Source organism: Rutilus rutilus (assembly GCF_951802725.1).
Source record: "Rutilus rutilus genome assembly, chromosome: 7".
Lineage (NCBI taxonomy): Eukaryota > Metazoa > Chordata > Actinopteri > Cypriniformes > Leuciscidae > Rutilus > Rutilus rutilus.
Genome location: NC_140221.1, coordinates 29,300,550 through 29,320,162, shown reverse-complemented (window position 1 = coordinate 29,320,162; position 19,613 = coordinate 29,300,550). Strand labels below are relative to the sequence as shown.

General features: G+C 36.8%; 2 protein-coding genes across 2 annotated transcripts; one reads left to right on the top strand and one right to left on the bottom strand.

The window, feature by feature from the left end:
• Nucleotides 1-799: 799 nt before the first annotated feature.
• m17 (IL-6 subfamily cytokine M17) lies at nucleotides 800-3,898 on the bottom strand. The gene is made up of 3 exons (XM_084412812.1): nucleotides 3,742-3,898; nucleotides 3,239-3,390; nucleotides 800-2,176 (listed from the first exon to the last, which is right to left on the bottom strand). Exons 1-3 carry the CDS (start codon nucleotides 3,797-3,799, stop codon nucleotides 1,718-1,720), a joined length of 669 nt encoding a protein of 222 aa, XP_084268938.1. The 5' UTR covers nucleotides 3,800-3,898; the 3' UTR covers nucleotides 800-1,717.
• A 2,458-nt stretch (nucleotides 3,899-6,356) lies between these two features.
• LOC311293561 (serine/threonine-protein kinase TAO3-like) lies at nucleotides 6,357-15,511 on the top strand. The gene is made up of 8 exons (XM_084413935.1): nucleotides 6,357-6,943; nucleotides 8,253-8,489; nucleotides 9,244-9,372; nucleotides 11,329-11,532; nucleotides 12,246-12,485; nucleotides 12,566-12,778; nucleotides 13,500-13,682; nucleotides 13,813-15,511. Exons 2-8 carry the CDS (start codon nucleotides 8,304-8,306, stop codon nucleotides 13,972-13,974), a joined length of 1,317 nt encoding a protein of 438 aa, XP_084270061.1. The 5' UTR covers nucleotides 6,357-6,943; nucleotides 8,253-8,303; the 3' UTR covers nucleotides 13,975-15,511.
• Nucleotides 15,512-19,613: the final 4,102 nt, after the last annotated feature.

Here is a 19,613-nt window from a genome sequence, read left to right as displayed (position 1 = left end):
ATTGGAAAACTATAAAAGTCCTTAAGTACCAATTACAGGGGCTAAAGTGCTAAACATTTACTTTTTTAGGCATTCTTCATCACAAATGTACTCCTACCCCTGCCAAATCAGATGAGAGCAAGGATGAACAACAATTTTCAGCCATTTTACCATCTGGCCGTTTCATGAATATGGGTTTGGTGGATCCATGGTAGAATTACTGCATGAATACCTTTTGACACTTTTTGCATCGCTAACCTTCTGACGTAGTACTGTGTTGGGAAGGGCCTCCCCTGATTCAGCATGATTATGCCTCTAAATGTTTCATTGAGATGAATGTAGAAAGGCATTTTGCTTTTTCCAGTTGCAATATTAACAGACAATATAATAAGACATTTTAAAAAATGGGGGGAAATGCTGATAAAGCTCCCCTCCCTGTTTTTCCTTAAAACATTGCCATGCAGAACTTGACCTATAATGAATCTTCCTACTTCCATTTCCACATAAGCGTGTGACTAGGGCAAAGTGCCTGAAATGGCATTTTCTTTACTGCCATCACTCACAACATAAAATGAATAAATCAGATGAAACATTTATCAATAATTACTGATGCTGTGTATCCTTAGTGGCTGTGCTGTTTTGCATGTTATTTGGTATGATATGATACTATGACCTATTATGAAATTCATATTAGTGTTCATGCTTTGATTTTGTTGTCATTCAAAGTGTCAGCAATATATTAAATGGAAAGGAAGAAGCATTTCTGAATGTCCATGTGTGCAACTTTGCGACATTTGTACACAGTGTAAGTACAAGAACAGAAGTTTCCTTTTGTTTCGTTTATTTTGAAGATCTGAATGCAAAGTGATTTACACCTTGACATAATGTACATACAGTTTTCATATAAATAAGTATCAAAATAATTACATTCATAATTTAACAATGAAAATTATAGAAAGCATTCATTGCTGTGCTGAGTGAAACATACTAACCAAAGTGCATAAACTATCAACCAAATGGCTTGAGATTCACTCACATGAACACAAACACACACTTATACCTTGTGACAGGGGAGACGGCTAGTCAGTTTTTTCCCCTTTCTGATGTGGTGAAATGAATGCGTCATTAAGGGCTGATATCAGTCTCTTGCACTTCCTGACTTCTAAAATGGTCTCAACTCAAGGCTGTCTCAAAAAGTACATATACATTTACAAGGTTATTCAGGTCATGCTACGTTATGCTACTTGCTACGCACAGACCACAAAAGCCAATATGGCTAACGTGTGGCATCACAGTTTATGACTGCAAATTACTTTAGAATCCAAACAATTGTTTCTGATGAGTAAATCCTGAGTAAGTGCTTTGAATTGTTTTGAGCCTTCTTTCCTGAATGGCTAAATACTCCACATCCAGCCATATTGTATTCAGTTCTGATGACAGGTGATGCTTCATAACTGAATCAAGTGTTTTTTTTTTTTTTTTTTTTTTTTTTTTACTGTCAAATAATAAAGGACCCATGGCAGTACATGACAGCCAAATAAGATTATCCATTCTTGTCCAAATGGAAGTAAAAAAAAAAAACTTTTTTTGTCTACATATATGGATAAAGTATTTAGGGTAGAAATAAATTAAATTAATAAATATAACATAAAACAAACACTCCACAGGACATCATTTCAACAGTTACAGATGAACAAAAATAAATATTATTATTAAAACATCAGTATCGTTTTATGTCTCAGAATGCATTTTTTGTCCTTTTTCTGCACATTTGGCCCTTAAGAGACTTTTGTTCTTGAACTGCTTGGCTAAGGAGCTCCTGAAGCCGAGACAGGACAATGCATCCATAGGCCTTCTGCTGGAAAATATTTTGTGCAGGGGGAATTCCCGTTGGCCTTTCAGCTGGCTCAGGAATGGGTATATTTGGTTGCAGGATTTGTAAGAGACAGTTCACTCTCAGAGCAGTGCGGCGAACTTGTGTAATCATGATGTTAAGCCCCTCTGCCACAAGGTTGGTTGGAGGATTGAAGTCTTCCTGCTGCTCCATAACTGTCTTCATGTGAGGCAGAAACTCTTTCAGGCGGGTGTAAACACTCAAGATGCGCTCCAATTTAGTCTGGCCGGAGATTGTTGATTCTGGAACATTGTCCATTTGCATATCACAGATCAGGTCTGTAGAGTCTCCTTGACTGGCTTTCTGAATGAGAGAAGACATCAGTCTATAAGAACTATAAAGGTTTACAAAAGTTTTTTTTTGTATGTTTTTTTACAATCTATTTTATCCTTTCAAATTGTATCCTTTATATTAAATTCCAATATTGTCTTGGGTAATGCTCTTGGCTAATCCAGTGAACAGAATTAAGGCTATTTAATGTCAGGTTCCTATTGTGACAGTATGCCCCACTGTTATTAAATACATCTTTTTTCCCCTGGCCAATAATGATGGACATGTTCAGTAGTTTTTCCATAGGCAAGACTTAAAGGCATGTGCCTAGACCAGTGATTCCAAGACCCCAATTTCCACAACATAATAACCCCATGACTTGATTTACAGGATAAGGATTGGGAAAATTGTTTTTAAAAATGTATTTCTTTATAAAAATCAAATATTTTAGAGCTTGGCATAACAAGAAAAATATATATTTATTATAAAAATGCCCTTGGAGTTATAAGATATTATTAATTTACATTACTTTTTCACATCTAGAAATCACACTTTTAAAAGTTGGCTACCTCTTTTACCTATTTAGGCTTTTCACAAACAAACAAACAAACAAACAAAAAAACCTTTCAGGGGAAGAATTAAAATGAGAAATATCTTAATATTTTCTTTGTTTGTCTTATTTGGGCCTCAGCTCCTTGGTTGAAAACCACTGGCTTAGACAGAACTGCATTTATTTAAAAACCCACTCTGTGACAACTAGCCCCAATCAGTGTCTTTTGCTATTTTGAATACATATGACCATGAATAATTCCGTTGAAAGACTCATTTCCACACTTTATGCACAATACAAATAGCTAAATTTACACTTCCCACATACCCACAGACTCCCACCCACTCTCAAAACTAACCAGTTTTATCAATGAAAGGAATCACCTCATTGGATGTGGAAACCACCCAAGCAACTGTTGACCATATTAGGCATGTATTGTCAGAGCATCTCCTCTTTCTTATACCAATCACAACCCAAACTAGGATTATTGACGTAAACGTCATTTGCAAGGTTAATTATTGTAACTATAGAAAGAGAGTACTTACATATGTTCCTAAGAGCTCTGCCGTCTTTTTGCTGGTTAACCTGGTGAGCTTGATACTATTGTGAAGAAGCCGGCTGCAGTTTTCATTCTTGCATGACATTGTTGGTTGCACTAACTCGACAGCAATCAAAATGAGGAGAGGGATGATTATTCCTTAAAAAAAAAAAAAAAATGCAATTAAAGTCACGTTCAACAAATCAACTAAGCTAAAGTCAAAAGAAATTCACATTTTATGGTGCACACTTTCACACACACACAAAAAAGTCTTTAGATTCACATTCACTGCAGTCAGAATGACCAGATGATGATCTTATGAGTGCACATATATAGTCAGTACATGTAAATCTATCAAATGCAACACACTTGCAAATGTGCGTGTTTCGTCTATGTGTATTATAATTGGGTTATTAATTGAATCACAGCATTAATAATATTCCATGTCTGACTATTCTTAAGTGTGGCTGTAAGCATATTGTTATGTGTGCAGTTGGCAGTAGTACTTACTGGATTTTGCTTGTGATCTCCGAGATAGGCAGACCATGTTCCTAACATGACAATTCATTCTCCTTTCACAGACAAAGTTTCAAACTGGTCATGATCATAACTCTGAAAAAGTTTTTAAAGACTGAAACCACACATTTGTCATTGGAAGGAAATGACGCGGCCAGCTTTCTGAGGCAACAAGAGTTCCCAGAATTTCTTTTTTCTTTTTGCGTCTTCATTATCACATGTACTATGTGTAATGCTCCCTCCTTCTTTAGCTGCCACCCAGTTTTTGTGCAGATGCATCTCCTTATGTGATGCAGAGTCTGGATAGGTTGAGTAATCATCTCTATTTACTCAACCGACATTACGTCAAACGAGCTTATAAGTAAAAATGTCATTTTGCTGTTTCCTCTGAAATCTTAAATAAAAAGATTTTGATGTTGCACAATGCCACACGGCAACATCTCTGAGTTCATTTCATTATCTACATTTTTACATTTCATTTTACTACATTTTTTAATGCAAATATACTCTTGCATTTTGAGATCACACTTTTTGAACATTTTTACATATCATCAGTCGAACACATTGCTCTAAGTTTGACAATGCCGTGCTAAAAGCAGCAAAAATTCGAAAAATAACCACAGTCCAGCGCAGCACTCTTCCACCCTTGCTCTGAACTCTGTTCCCGTTGTTGGTTCAACAGGAAGTGGTCTTGTAATAGGAAGGTAGTTTCTCAACTAGATTTCACTGATACCTTTCGATCTTTTGACGCAAAAGCACAGTTTGGAACTTCAGCAACCTACACTGTAAAAAATTTGCTGTAGTTATGCAGCTGTTTGCCAGTAACTTACTGTAGATTTAAATTTATGCTATTTACTGGCAACAGTTTGTTCAAAGTTAAATGAACATTAAACATTAACAAGTCTTTGTCTTTACAGAATAAAACTATAAAATAACAATCTAATGCAAAGCATTCTGGGAACCAGAAATCTTCATCAACCTTTTTCTGTTTTTTTTCCTTCAGATTTTGGTTCCCAGAATGCTTTGCATGAGGCTGTTATTTGAGTTTTATTCTGTAAAGATAAAGACTTGTTAATGTTTAATGTTCATTTAATTTTGAACAAATTGTTGCCAGTAAATAACATCAATTTAAATCTACAGTAAGTTACTGGCAAGTAGCTGCCAGTAATACTGTAATTTCTACAGATTTTTCTAACAGTGTAGACAAGTAAGGAAGATGACGAAAACTTTGCCGTGCTTTGATTTGCTGCACTTTTATTCAACTATTGTGTGATGCAATTGTGACTTTATTGCATGCAGAATGCCTTACGTGGTCAGAAAATCACATCTGATGTTATCTGAGCTAAGCTTTATTTTTACCCCTTATGACTACAAGGGAAATCCCAGAGCCAAAAAGTTTAGAACTTGCACAAACATCCTATAGTCCCTCAATTAAAGTCTGATCTCACAGCCACATATGCATAACATTTATATGCTTAGACAAATGTCATTTCTTTGGTAAGAAGTCTGTGTGTTCAAGCATAAGTGTGGCACTGATGTGGTAAGTTGTGTCACAGGGGAAATCAGTGTCTTCTCAGCAAAACACAGGTAATAGCCCAGTACCTGGTACTTTCCACAATTCTTAAAAACCATGCACACTAGGTAGAGTGCGGAGGGAATAAGGATACATTGGAAGTGTTGTATGCTGACTGTGGTCAATTTCTCCTGTATCTGCTGCTGTTGATTTAACATTTAACCTGGGGTTTGGATGTGCATGGGTGTGTGCCAGCCCAGTCTCAGCAAGGGGACACCTTCCGCCCCTTCAAATGTTTATCAACTTCAGTCTACTCTGGGATGTTTGTAACTCAGTCACTGGAATGGTGCTAGTGTTAATTCAGCAGAATTCATGCTTTTGAGTGTCAGACAGGTCTGCATTTTATATGTGGGGCAAAAAGATCAAAGACAATTTCTCTTAACCTCTAAACCACACAGGAAATGCTTTACTTGAGAGCCTAAGGAAATCCCCCAGTCTCTTTTATGTATTTCTCATAATTACCTATTAGGCTAAACTCACCTCAAAATGTCTTACGTAGAATTTGACACTGTTGCACCAGAGTAGCTGCAACACATAAGCATAGCTCTCTTATAATTCAGTGAGGTGAATCTTGATATTGTGTAATAACTCATAAACATGTATGACAAACAGTTGACATGTTAATGAATTAGGTGTTTAAAAGTGCACGCAAATGGTTTAAGTTTTTTTTTGTCGCTTGTTCTTATTGTGTGTTGATGCTGGAGGCATTTTGCTGTGACGCTAAGATGACGCACCTGTGTTCGCGGCAATTTTCCTCAAATGCTGCAGGTCATTGTTTTTGGTTTAATTTCCTTATTTATTATTTTTTATATTATTAGGATTAGAAAATTTGGTCGATTGCGTGAAATAGCGGATTATACACTCAACGGGGGACATGTAGAATACTGAAATGACACTCATTGTTAGTGTATGTAATTTTAATCACATTTCTCAAAAGTCCTAGACTATTGATTCTTTACACGTACAACTTTTAATTAGCAACAAATCAAAAAACAAACACTAATAATAAACAAACACTGAATGCACCTTTAAGTAGGCTATGTAGAGTTAGAAACGATAAAAGTTTAAGACGCATGCACGCGCGCACAGTCTTTCCGCTGATTGCCCGTGGTAGGCATTGCGTAACCGTGCGTAACTCACTCTATCCCACCGGATCTGTATGCTTCCTCCTCCTCCTCCTCCTCTTTCTTCTCAGGAAGTGCAGCCGCTAGTCTGAAGAGAGGCTACGGACTCCCGCTCTCGCCGTACAGAGCGACTCGCGCGCCATCCATCGCGATGCTGTGCCTTTTACAGGCACCTGTGAACGACATACGCCAGTAACAGATGAAGGGTGAAGAGGATGCGCTGGAAGCAGCAGGCTGTTTGCGGGCAGCAGGGAGACGCAGCGGCATCATCCTCATCCTCAGCATCAGCAGCAGGGCGCTCGGTTAGCGCCCACCCCCACTCACTTCGTCTTTTCCTCCCCCCCTGCAGAAGCATGCTTGCGTGAGGGATGAGGCTGGAGACAGGGACATCAGGCCAGAGCTGCGGCCTTCTTCTTTTCACAAGAGCCGGGCTCGCCATCATCGCAGCAGCAGCAGCAGCATCCGCCAACGCTTTGCCATCATCACACCAGCATATTTGGTAGGCAGCCTATCGCTCTTCTTCTGCTCGCCGTTTTTGCATAAGAAATGCAGGCCTGCCATGGTCATCCACTCAACCCCACATCAGTAGCCATGGCAACCACATCCTGTTAATAAGCGCTTTTTCACCCCCCCCATGTCTTTCTGTCTCCAGAGCGCTGTTTTCCGCTTCGTTTTTTTTTTTTTTGTAGTAAAGATATTAATTTTGTTGTGATTTAGAGCTCTTAGAGCTCCCCCCCCCACACACACATTTATATATAGATTCCTTTCCAGAATGCAAATTAAGTAAAAGGTTTTATACAGAGAGAGAGGTTAATAGGCTACATGATCATTAAAAGAACATAATTATTTGCTTTCATATTGGCATTTTGATTCAGTAAGTGACACTATTATAATCATTATATTTTACTCAGACACATTGTGTTCAACCCATCAAGATGAATCTGATTAGCTCCAAAATCATATTTTTCTTCAATGTAAAATAATATAATGAACCTAAATACTTATAGCTGACATGAGCTGTGTAACATGCATTTAATTATTTTATTTCATCTAGTTATTTTTTGTATGCATGCTGTTTTTATGATCTCTAATTAAATGACAAACTACATGGTATATTTGTACTGTAAAAAAACTAAGGATGATTTAAAATGAACTAATCAATAATGTGAATTAGTAAAACACTAAACATTGAAATCAAAATATATTAACTTTTTCTTATGCGTACATATTCATTTTAACCTAAAATCCTGATACCGATAAACACTATACTACATATTATGCATCAACTTTTCATGTATTCAGTAGCTCCTGTTGCTCAAAATTTATAAATGGACGTTTCAGATTTTTAAAAGTTTAATGAGTGATACACTCTAATAACATTATGCTAGTGTTGAAAAAAAAGAAGAAAAATCGTTAAAGGAAAATTTAAAGGCTTAATATATCAAACAATTCATCATTATATACACAGTTGCTCTGATGGAGCAAATAAACACAGCATTAAACAAAATGATGCATGCACTCATTTTTATTGGTTATATAATAATTTACATACATATGGTATATAAGGTTACATATTTTTTTCAATGTAGAAATTCTGAATTAATCATAATATGACAGAAATGAGTAGAAAGTCACTTACTTTACAGAATTGGTCATTATAATGAAGATACAAGTAATAACTTAAATGGAAACAATGAACATCTTTATCTTAAAATAATATCTTACACCTTGTGGTTTAAAAGGTGCAAAGAGAAAATAATCTTGCTTGGCTTACGTGACCTTTGACCCCCAACACACTGTGTTTGCAGGTCAGTGAGCAGATCCAGGAGCATGAGCAGGAAGCTGTGCGGCGTGAGCAGATGTCAGGGTATAAGCGCATGCGGCGGCAGCACCAGAAGCAGCTGATCGCCCTGGAGAACAGGCTAAAGGCTGAGATGGATGAGCACAAGCTCCGGCTACAGAAGGAAGTGGAGACCCAGGCCAATAACACTTACATTGAACTGGAGCGGCTGGCCAAGAAGCAAGCTGCACAACTGGACAAGGAGGTGCTTGCTCCTACTGTACTTTACACATAGTAGAGAGGGTTATGCAAAGTTTACAAGATGTCGATTTTTTTCTGTAAGTTGCTACTGTGAACATGCAGTGGGGTCCAAAAGTTGAAGACCACAGTAAAAATTTGGAATGGGAAATCTCATTTGAACCTGGAAATTAACAGGACGTTTTAGAATTTTGAAAAATGTAAAACCAATAAAGATTATGATGAAAAATTAATTGGAAATACTTAAGTTTTTCAGTATTTTCAGTATTATCAAATAAGCACATTTGTGACATTGATCACTTGAACTCCTTTGTACAGGTGATCAGATGTTCTTGCTTCCATTGAAGCTCAAGAATCTCTTTGGATCATCTCAAATCAACAAACTTGTGGAGTTCAAGCAGCTCGAGGCTGCTGTGATTAAAACAAAAGGTGAACATACTATGCAGTTCAAATTTTTGTATAATTTGTAATCAAAATAAACTGTAATAAATTATTATGCGAAAGCATTTTCACTAGTGGTCTCAGACTTTTGTATGCCGCTATATGTGGATTACATGAATTATTTTAAATGAAATGACTTAGTTCAGTATGTTTATTCAATATAGCAAATCTCCATGATGACAAAATATTGTCAGTTTACTAATGCACAGCCGACCACAGTAAGCTTTTTGTGATACTTATCCTCCCTTGGCCCTACGTGATTAATTTGTAAATGAGTAATGTTGCAAAACCAGATGTTATTTCATTTTGTCTCTCAAAAGACGAAGGCCTCGGCAGCTGAGGAGAAGAGAATCCAGCAACAGATCTTGGTCCAGCAGAAGAAGGAACTGACCACCTTCTTGGACACACAGAAAAAGCAGTACAGACTATGCAGAGAAAGAATGAAAGAGGTGAGATCAGGACAGTCAATTAATTCACAGGACACAGGACAAACCCCAAACCCAACTTTTAATGGATGGGCCCCACTCATCTGAGCCCAATGAGTATACCATGGACCAGTGGTTCCCAAACTGGGGTACGTGAGGTGACAGAGGGGGCATGCGAACAAAATGCTGTGTTTTGCCGTTCATTTAATTCTACCATTTAATTTAATTCTAAAATCTTTTGCGGTCAAAACTGACTGCATCCACACAAGTAGTGTGCATATGATAGGTTGCGTGCAGCAGAGTATGCTGCCTTAGCAAATCGTGCTACATTACTGCCATTTAGCACTTACTAGCATGAAGAACAAATATAGACATTATTTAAGATACAAAACCATACCCTTGTGTAAGTTCTTGTTTTTAATTTTGATATTATCTGAACAAGAATGCAATTTTACATGTATGTACAGTACATGTTTATATTATGTACATTTTAAAAACAGTATTGTTGTCAGTATTGTTTGCTCTATTTTGCAACGAAATAATAGTTCCAACAAAAGCCACAGCAGAACTGCAGCACACGGCGGTGTTTCGTGAACAAATCTGCGGCTTTGATCCCATTCATAATTCATAATTACAGCCACTTGCTTTGTTACTGAATGAATGAATGAGTCGATGGCTCACTCATTAAGATAGTGACTTACTGTCACCTACTGGCGGTTTTAGTTTAATATTTAAAAGTATCACTTCGTTTTTACCATCATTGCATATTTCTCTATTGAAAATGTATTTTATTGAAAACATTATTTATTTTATAAAGGCATTTCTAAAGGTACATTTTTTTTTTTTCAATTTAAGGGGGCAAATATTGCGCATTAATGATGTATTATTAACAAAGTTCATGAGGAACTCATTCAAGTGATCTAATCCAATCAGCAAGAGAAGAGGCCTATATATACAGTGCAAATTTATAACAAATATATAACAAACTTAGTAGACCACCTGTCATAATAAAGAGAAAACAAATATTTTAGGAATCTGTCAAAAACTTGTTTAAAACTAAAAATGTTGTTGCCATTACTAGGCAAATAACTAACTGAAACAACTAAATAGTTTTTATTCACACATAATAACCAAAAAACTTCATATTTTGGATGGCGTCTTTTGGCTTGCATTCTTGCTGGCATTGTTTTTATGTACTTTTCCACAGTCTCTGTTGTTATTGACTTAATGTAATGACTGAAATAGTTTAGTTGTTCCCAAAGACTTGCTTTTAATGAAACTTGTATGCAACCTATCTTTGAATCCACTAAATCCCAAATATGTTCATATACTGTAGGATTCAAGTCCGGACTTTGACTTGGCCAACTGTGACTAAAGAGCTTACACATACTGGTGGATTAACCATTACAGAAATAAAAAATGATTTCGGTAATCACCAATAATTTTAGTTTAGGGCAGCTGTGGCACAAACCTTACATTGGGGGGTGGTCTAATACAAAATTGTCATAAAAAAAAACAATAGTTTTCATGCATCACTCCGCCACTCCTTACTATTTGCTGGTTCCTATCCCAGCCAGGGATACGGGGGAGCACTCTGGGTTCGGGCCAAATTCGAGGTCGGGGACCTCCCCTCGGACAGCACGCCAAATAGTCTTTTTTCTGTCTGATTATATGTAAGTGTGAACTCGTGAAATGGAAAAGGTGTGACTGCAGCCTAAGTGGAACAGAGGGGGTACACAGAAGGATGTTAAATGCCTCAGGGGGTACACCACTCTAAAAAGCTTGGGAACCACTGCCATAGACGATGTTAGTCCCTTTGTCACAGGGCCCTGAACAATGTCAGACCAATTGTTTCATATTACCTGTAATAGGTGTAAGCCAAGTATATAATTCCATTGCCCCTTATGCCCTTATATTCGATTACCATGATTTTGCTGTAAAATATTACAGTAAGATTTTTGTTTTTTCTGTATACATTAGGAAATGAATGAAGACTCTGATACACCAAAAGAGGAGAAACAGGAGCGCTTGTCACGGCATAAGGAAACAATGCAGCGCTCCCAGGCTGAGGAGGAGGCCCAGCTGTTGAACCAGCAAAGACTGGTTTATGAAAGGAGCTGCCGTGCTCTAAAAAGAAGAAGCCTTATCAAGAAGCATGAGTTTGAACAAGAGCAAATGCGGGAGGCAAGAAATAATATGAATCACCACAAAGAATGTCTCAAGCACATTCTTTTGCTCTTGTGAATTTTGAGGTTTCATTTAAACATTAAATTTAAAAAATAAAAAAGTTTAAGCTTGTTTAAGTTTAAGATTAATGTTTTACAGTCTCTTATGTTCACCTCACCAAGGCGGTATTTATTTGAAAATAACAGTTTTCTGTTTTAATATATTTTAAAATGTAATTTATTCCTGTGATGGCAAAGCTGAATTTTCAGCATCATTACTCCAGTCTTCAGTGTCAAATGATCCTTCACAAATCATTCTATTATGCTGATTTGGCGCTTAAGGAACATTTCTAATTAATAATGTTTAAAAGAATTGCGTTGCTCAATATTTTTGTGGAAACCATGATAATTTTTTTCAGGATTCTTTGATAAATAGAACAGAAATCTTTTGTAACAATGTAAAAGTCTTTACTGTCACTTTTAAATGTATTTACAATCAATTTAATACATCTTTGCTGAATAAAAGTATTATTTTTTTATTTTTTTTTAAACTGACCACAAAGTTTTGAAAGGTAGCATGTGTGTGTGTAGATTTTATATAGTGATATTTAGTGTTGATCAGAGCATTTGTGCTATTTCAAATCAGAAACCTGTTACACGTTATCCTTTTTTGTTGATGTCACACAAACTAATGAAATATTATTCATACATGACTTGCTCTTTGTGTTAAAGGAACTTAACAAGAAAAAGACACAAAAAGAAATGGAGCATGCGTTGATGATCAGGCAGGATGAGTCCACCCAAGAGCTGGAACAGCGGCATCTACATACCTTACAAAGGCTACGCTTTGAGCTGATGCGCCACCAGCATCAAACTGAGTTGGAGAACCAGGAGGAGTACAACAGTCGCCGGCAGAGGGAGCTACACAGAAAGCATGCACTGGAACGCCGACAGCAGCCCAGGAACCTTAAGGTAAACATTTTGTAATGGTGGGTAGAACTAAATGTGCTATATAACAAAAATTATACCTAAATAATCTCATCTCATTATAGACATTGGAGATGCAGATCAAAAAGCAATTCCAAGATACATGTAAGGTGCAAAACAAGCAGTACAAAGCTCTGAGGAACCATCAGCTGGAAGTCTCCCCGAAGAGTGACCACAAAGCCATCCTGAAGTCACTGAAGGAGGAGCAGACCCGCAAGCTTGCACAGCTGGCAGAACAATATGAGCAAAGCATTAATGAGATGATGGCCTCTCAATCGGTAAAGTACACAAGCAGCAGAAGAAAATGACGTCAAACCACACAATTTGTCCTCAGAATGTGAAGTCAGTTTGTGGCCTAGGTTATAAACTTCACCTGATAAATGTATTGAAACATATACTTCCAAAAAAAAAGGGTGTATGATTTACTTTCTATTTATAAATTTAATTATAAATTTCACTAATAATTACAAAGAAACAGCATGTAACACATTGAATTAAATACAACATTTTGAAGTTGAAAGACTGAAATAGAATTGTATTATGTACTCTAATAATCTTTTTTTATTTACAACTTTGAAACAGTAGGCTACAGGACTTCACTGAGTGTGTCAAAAACTGGAATGCATTTTTTTTCTTTGGAATTAGAGAAAACCTGTTGAAACAGAAATGGAGTGTTTAATTGTTCTTAAACAAATGCTGTTTTCATATGCAGTCAAAATATGCTTTTTTAATATTCCCCTTATAGCTTCTGGCTAAAACCGTTTGAGAGGTTTCCCTCTAGTGGCTCTGCTAGGAACTGCTAAAATACGATTTACAAATTGAATTTCCAAAACCAAGCCAAAGCTCCTACTTACACTGTTAAGTGTAATTTTGCTGCTTATATGCAATATTGCTTTTATTCAATATGGAATAGTATAGAAAATCTCAGTGTTATATATATATATATATATATTGTATATATATATATATATATATAATTGGAGCATATAATTCTCTCAGTTACGTTTAGATGAAGAGCAGGAGGCTGAATGTCAGGCTTTAAGGCAGCAGCTACACCAGGAGATGGAGCTCCTTGATGCCTACCAGAACAAAACCAAGGCACAGATGGAGGCCCAACATGAGCGTGAGTTGCAGAAGTTGGAACAGAAGGCGTCTTTGCGCCGGGCTCACTTGGAACAGAAGGTGAGCTGTTTTTTTTTTTTTTTACCTCTGTAATTCATAGGATAGATTTGCCCATAACTGGTCAAACTGTGAACTGGTAGTAATGAAATGGAAGGAATCTTGTCTGAAATACTGCCCACACTGTTCACAGATTGAAGAAGAGCTGGCCTCACTTCATAAGGAACGGACCGAAAAAATCAAGCATTTATTTGAGCGTCAGGAGCGAGAACTGGAGATGTTTGATTCAGAGAGTGCGCGGCTAGGATTCGGAAGCTTGGCCTCGTTTGACTTTCTCAAGGATGAGGCCAGATGATCCAACAGAGGTAAAAGGGACTGTTCAACACTGATGTCTTTGGACACATTGTGCCTGCACTGTCCCTGATTGTTGGATTTACCAAGATTATCCAAACAGTGACCATGCTGGATCAATATCTTTTAACTCATATCGGCTGTGAGAACTTCACTGTATTTCTGAAAGGAGAAACTAAACAGCTACAAACTCAAAAGTGGTTTGGTGGTGCATCATTGAGCTCATAAACCAAGAAGAAATATCTAGACAAACTGACCTTTTCTCCATGCCATTGTCCCACTTTTGGTATTAAATTAGTAATTCAGGATATTTTAGTACAAGTAAGCACTTTGATATGTTGAGTACGATCCCATCATGTTAGGTGGAAATGAAGTGTGAAATGCCTTTGGTGTCATCAAAGGACATTGCGACTGTAGAATGTGTCCTGCGTCTTCACCGTGGCTATTAGCTGTTTTGTATGTATCACAGAGAATGTGACAACTGTTGATGAAAACTTTACGCAGAAGCAGATTTTGAAGCAGTGTCTGATTTTAAAATATGGTGAATACATTAAGAGCTTTTAATTAATTTCATATTGTGGAACCCACGCTTTATTTCTTTTTACTTAGAAAAAGAAGAAAGAAAAAAAAGAAAGAAAAAAAATGTATCCATCGTTCAGTATCCTAAATTAATTGGCATTAGTTTTATCAGGATGTGGACTTATTACATTGAATCAGTTCTGTCAGAGTTACTGGTATTATTGCATGCACTTTAAAAGACAAATTCAGGTTGTGAAGTGGAGCATGAATCTGTCCGAGATTTTAGCCGTGTACAAATAAAAGTGGTCATACAGTTTTGTTTTCATGGCTATTGATACTGAACATAAGCTTTATCTTTGATATAAATACCCGCCAAATTGCCAAATGCCTTTAAGTTCTGTTGATGAATGTTTTTGTTTTCCTTATTTTGCACAATTTGTTGAATTGTGATTCATTCAATGTGGACTTATCACTGCTCTTGTACAGGGAAAATGTTGCAATTTGTGTTGTAAAATTTTTATATAAATATTTGTATATGATAACCTAAATAGGGTTTACATATGTATTGATCAATCATTGCCAACAAAGACCTATGGAACTCTTGTTCAGTGAAGGCAGAGGAATGCAAACTTATTTTTGTAAGTAAAATAGAAAGTAACTTATATTCTCATGCATCATGTGACAGCCTTCATGTCTGGTGGAGCTATAATGTGAACACCTCTGTGTAACAGAGTTCATGGCTTGCTGTCATTTAAGAAAGACACCACTCCAGCAACTAGTAGAAGGGGTTCAGTTGATTCTTAATTCACAAAAACATGTACTGTATAGGCAGATTTGTGGTGTGTAATAAAAGATTCTTTGGGCCTGACCAACTACTATCTTTTATAAACTCTGACCTTTCCCCTTATTATTCATGAGTGTCTCATAATGTTTTATCAGTGATCATTGAGATGCTTTCCTACTGTCTTTTAGGGCTTCTTCTCCAACAAAGCCATTGCACAAATGAAGTGATGTTTTAACAAATAAACACAATGAAGTTTTGATTGGCTAGTAGCATGCTATGAAGTTTTGACTGGCTAACAGCATGCTGGGAAATATTGATTTGTTTCTTAAAAGTGATAAGAATTACTTTTAATAATTCATTAATTTATTTTGGTTGCTGATGTTAACACAGCAAAAGATCTGCATTTCTGTGCATCTTCACGTGCGTACAGTTCGATATCTGACCTCATTATGCCCTTCAACATGTATAAGTAGGATTTAAAAAAAAAACATTGTGTAAATCTCAATCTCAGTTCTTGTATGGCTTGCTCAGAAGATCACTTTAATAATAAAGATTGTACATAATAATAACAACAGTAATGATAATAATAATAAATATAGCTGCAAGCAGCAATTATCGGGGCCAAGTGCAAGAAGATGATAAGACATGCCAACATGGCTGGGAGTGTCAGACCAACTGCAGCAAGGAGCAATTAAAGACATTTTAAGATGTTTTAAGGCAAAATAGCTAAATAATCATATATAACGTAACTAAAAATATGATTTAATGGATTATCACTTTCGACCAATAGGTGGCGCAATTACGAAATGTATGTGGTGTGGTCAAAGTGACGTTATAATGACACATAATAATAATAATAATAATAATTCATTACATTTATATAGCGCTTTTCTCAGCACTCAAAGCGCTTTACATAGAAGGGGGGGATCTCCTCAACAACCACCACCAATGTGCAGCATCCACTTGGATGATGCGATGGCAGCCATATTGCGCCAGAACGCCCACCACACACCAGCTTACTGGTGGAGAGGAGACAGTGATGAAGCCAATCAGTATATAGGGATGATTAGGAGGCCATGATGGACAGAGGCCACTGGGCAAATTTGGCCAGGATGCCGGGGTTACACCCCTACTCTTTCGAAAGAAATCCTTGGATTTTTAATGACCACAGAGAGTCAGGACCTCGGTTTTACGTCTCATCCGAAGGACGGTACTCTTTGACAGTATAGTGTCCCCGTCACTATACTGGGGCATTAGGACCCACACAGACCACAGGGTGAGCGCCCCCTGCTGGCCTCACTAACACCTCTTCCAGCAGCAACCTGGTTTTCTCAGGAGGTCTCCCATCCAGGTACTAACCAGGCTCAGCCCTGCTTAGCTTCAGTGGGCAACCAGTCTTGGGCTACAGGGTGACATGGCTGCTGGCAAAACATACAAAGTTTGGTGTCAATATGTCAAGGCATTGCAGAGATAAAGCCTGAATAGTCATTTTGGCCTCAAATTCTTGCAGCGGTATACAAAAACGGTTTTGTCTATTGACACGAAATCCAAAAATTTTAGTCGGCACGGTCTGGAGATGATACGATTAGATTTTGGTGAAAATCGGACAAACGGTCTAGGATAAGTTAGAAAAAGTAGGTTTTAAAAGAAAATAAAGATGGCGGACAGGAAGTTTGGCTGACTATGGCAATTGGTATCTATGTTTTCGGCATAACCCAAGGAATCTATTAAGACCAGTGCCATTATAAAAGGCAAATTCTTTCAAAAGTTATTAGCATTTTTAGACATTTTGTTATAACTTTTTTTACCACAAGGTGGCGCTGCCCCGGGAACTTTTTGAGTACCTTCAAGGCATGGTACCGATGACTCATACCAAATCAAAAATTTCAAGTGACCGATAACATCTAAATTCTTCAATTGGCCCAAGTGAAATTCTTGTTGCAATAGTCTGTTAACATTGGCTCAATGAGAAATAATACGTCAGACTAATTGAAAAATGTTGATGTTATCGGTCACTTGAAATTTTTGACTTGGGGATGTAATTTTTTGGAGTTATAGACATTTATATGTATAAACACTTTAAAAAATTTTCTTGTCACTTACTATTAATATTTGACATTTGGGCATTAGTACTTATCCAACACAACCTATGTTTCCAAACTTCCTACGGTGGTTTCGTCTCGATCGGTCTAATGGTTTCGAAGATATTGGCAAATGTTTTAAGCGCTAAATCACAACGCTACACAAACCGTAAGGTGAAACCTAGCATATTTGGTAACGTTGGACTTGGCAAGGATTCAGGAACCTAAGGAGATGAGTAGGTGGCGCTGCGTCAAAACGCATCATGTTGCCTCAGGTCATGGTTGTGATGACATACCAAGAATTGGTCTGAATATACGATAAAGTGTTGTGGACATACAGCCTTACGTCTGTTTTCACAAGCGCTACGTAAAATTAGTTTGTGCGGTATTCGAGAACGGTTCAAACGAATCAATATGAATTCCATAAATGTTTATCGGCATGGTCTGAAGATGATCTGATTCAATTTTCGTGACAATCGGAGCAACGGCCTAGGAGGAGTTTGAAAAAGTATGTTTTTCAGAAAATTCTAAATGGCGGACAAATTTTCATGACGGAAAATGACGTCAAAGGTGCAATCGAATCGTCTTGAGGAAAGGAATCAGGGGAAAAATATTTTTTAGCATAAACATGAGTGCAAATTTGGACAGTTGGTGGCGCTAGAGGGATTGATTTTGAGACTCCAAATTTGCTATGTTGACAGATCAGACTGTCCTCTATCAGTGTGCCAAGTTTCATAAGTTTCCTGCAAGCGGGTCTATGGGCTGCCATAGACTTCCAGAGCAGAAAAATAATAATAATAGGAACGGGAACGGATACAATAGGTGCTTACGCATCTTCGGTGCTTGGCCCCTAATAAAGCAGATAGCAAATTCATTCAATATAAAACAATTCATTCGCACATTCACACAATAAAACAATAAATTCAAATTTGCAGTCCCTCAATTGACCACAAGATGGTGACATTCCTTACAGAAACACCGACAAGGAGATCAGAACTTGGTAATATTCTACTAAGTATTCAAACCTTTTTCAAAGAAAATATTACTGAAACGTATTATTAACAAATACATGTAATTAGAAGTGTAGGCCTATTGTATATTTCCTTTTCACTACTCAAATCCAAATCAATATCTTGATGTTAACTTGAACATATGGGACAACTCCATCTGGAGAAAGTCTTAACTTGGCTTAAGAGCTAGGCTTACCTCAGAAGTTTAGCGGTCTGGAAGTTTTTACACATAAACCAGGTAGGCCTACGATGGGTTAAAATGGGAGGGAGGGGTGTTATATTCTTATTATAGGATTAAAGGTATTACAATTCCGTGTAGTAATGTTTCCAATGAGACAAACAACCTCCTCATATTTGGATCGAGAATGTTGCTATTTAAGCTCCCATTACGCCCCTTGGCAGAAGACTACTCCCCATTAGAAATGGTTGCTAGCGAGTAACATTCGCCATCGAGATACACCTGTTGACCACACGAGGGATCACGCTAAGATTTCTAAATAAAGAAAGGTTGTATTTGATTCTCTTTTACAGTTCCAGCCAAAAGTTCTGATACACTGCACGTTTCTAATAATATGACCCTTTGATCTAAAGATTTATACTTACAGTAAGTGCTTGAAATTTAGACTTATTACAAATATAAAATTAATTTAATAAATAATTAAATAATTAATTGGACAAGAGTGAAGAAAAAGCACCCATAAAGGACCCATTACTTAAAATAGTCTAGTTTTGTGATTTTAATCCACTGCATAATAGCCATACTTCAATTTGTTTTGTCTTTACTATTATTCTAAAATGCCATCTAAATGTATCAGTCAACAGGATGACTGGTCTTTGTTTCCCCTTTGGGTCTACCTTAAACTTTCTTTAACATTTTCATGTTAAAGTGAACAAATAAAAATTGCATTCAAAATTCAGAATAATAGTCTAAAATATAGACAGTTGTTCGGAATTCATGCACCCTTGTTATTTAAAAAATTAAATGACCCATGAGTCATAAAAAGTAAATAATTTAAACTGCAGCAGTTTAGAAACTATGAAAAGAAGAGTAATCTTTAAACTGATTAATTCAATACACAAAAAAGAAGCTACCATTAAATTAAACTATACGTTACCTTTAGTTTGGTTATCAAGAAAGTGAATTTATGAAGGGCCTCAGACCTAATTTGTCACATAACACGTCTTGCTATTAATAATTTATTTGAAATAAATTATTGAATATACAAATATACAAAGCTCAAGACTGCAG

Coding starts and splice junctions, on each gene's coding strand:
- m17 (XM_084412812.1), bottom strand. CDS start 3,799: ATGAATTGTCATGTTAGGAACATGGTCTGCCTATCTCGGAGATCACAA. Junction 3,391..3,741: donor GAGATCACAAGCAAAATCCA/GTAAGTACTACT, acceptor TTTTTTTTTAAG/GAATAATCATCCCTCTCCTC. Junction 2,177..3,238: donor CAGAGCTCTTAGGAACATAT/GTAAGTACTCTC, acceptor TCTCTCATTCAG/AAAGCCAGTCAAGGAGACTC.
- LOC311293561 (XM_084413935.1), top strand. CDS start 8,304: ATGTCAGGGTATAAGCGCATGCGGCGGCAGCACCAGAAGCAGCTGATC. Junction 12,486..12,565: donor AGCAGCCCAGGAACCTTAAG/GTAAACATTTTG, acceptor ATCTCATTATAG/ACATTGGAGATGCAGATCAA. Junction 12,779..13,499: donor AGATGATGGCCTCTCAATCG/GTAAAGTACACA, acceptor TAATTCTCTCAG/TTACGTTTAGATGAAGAGCA.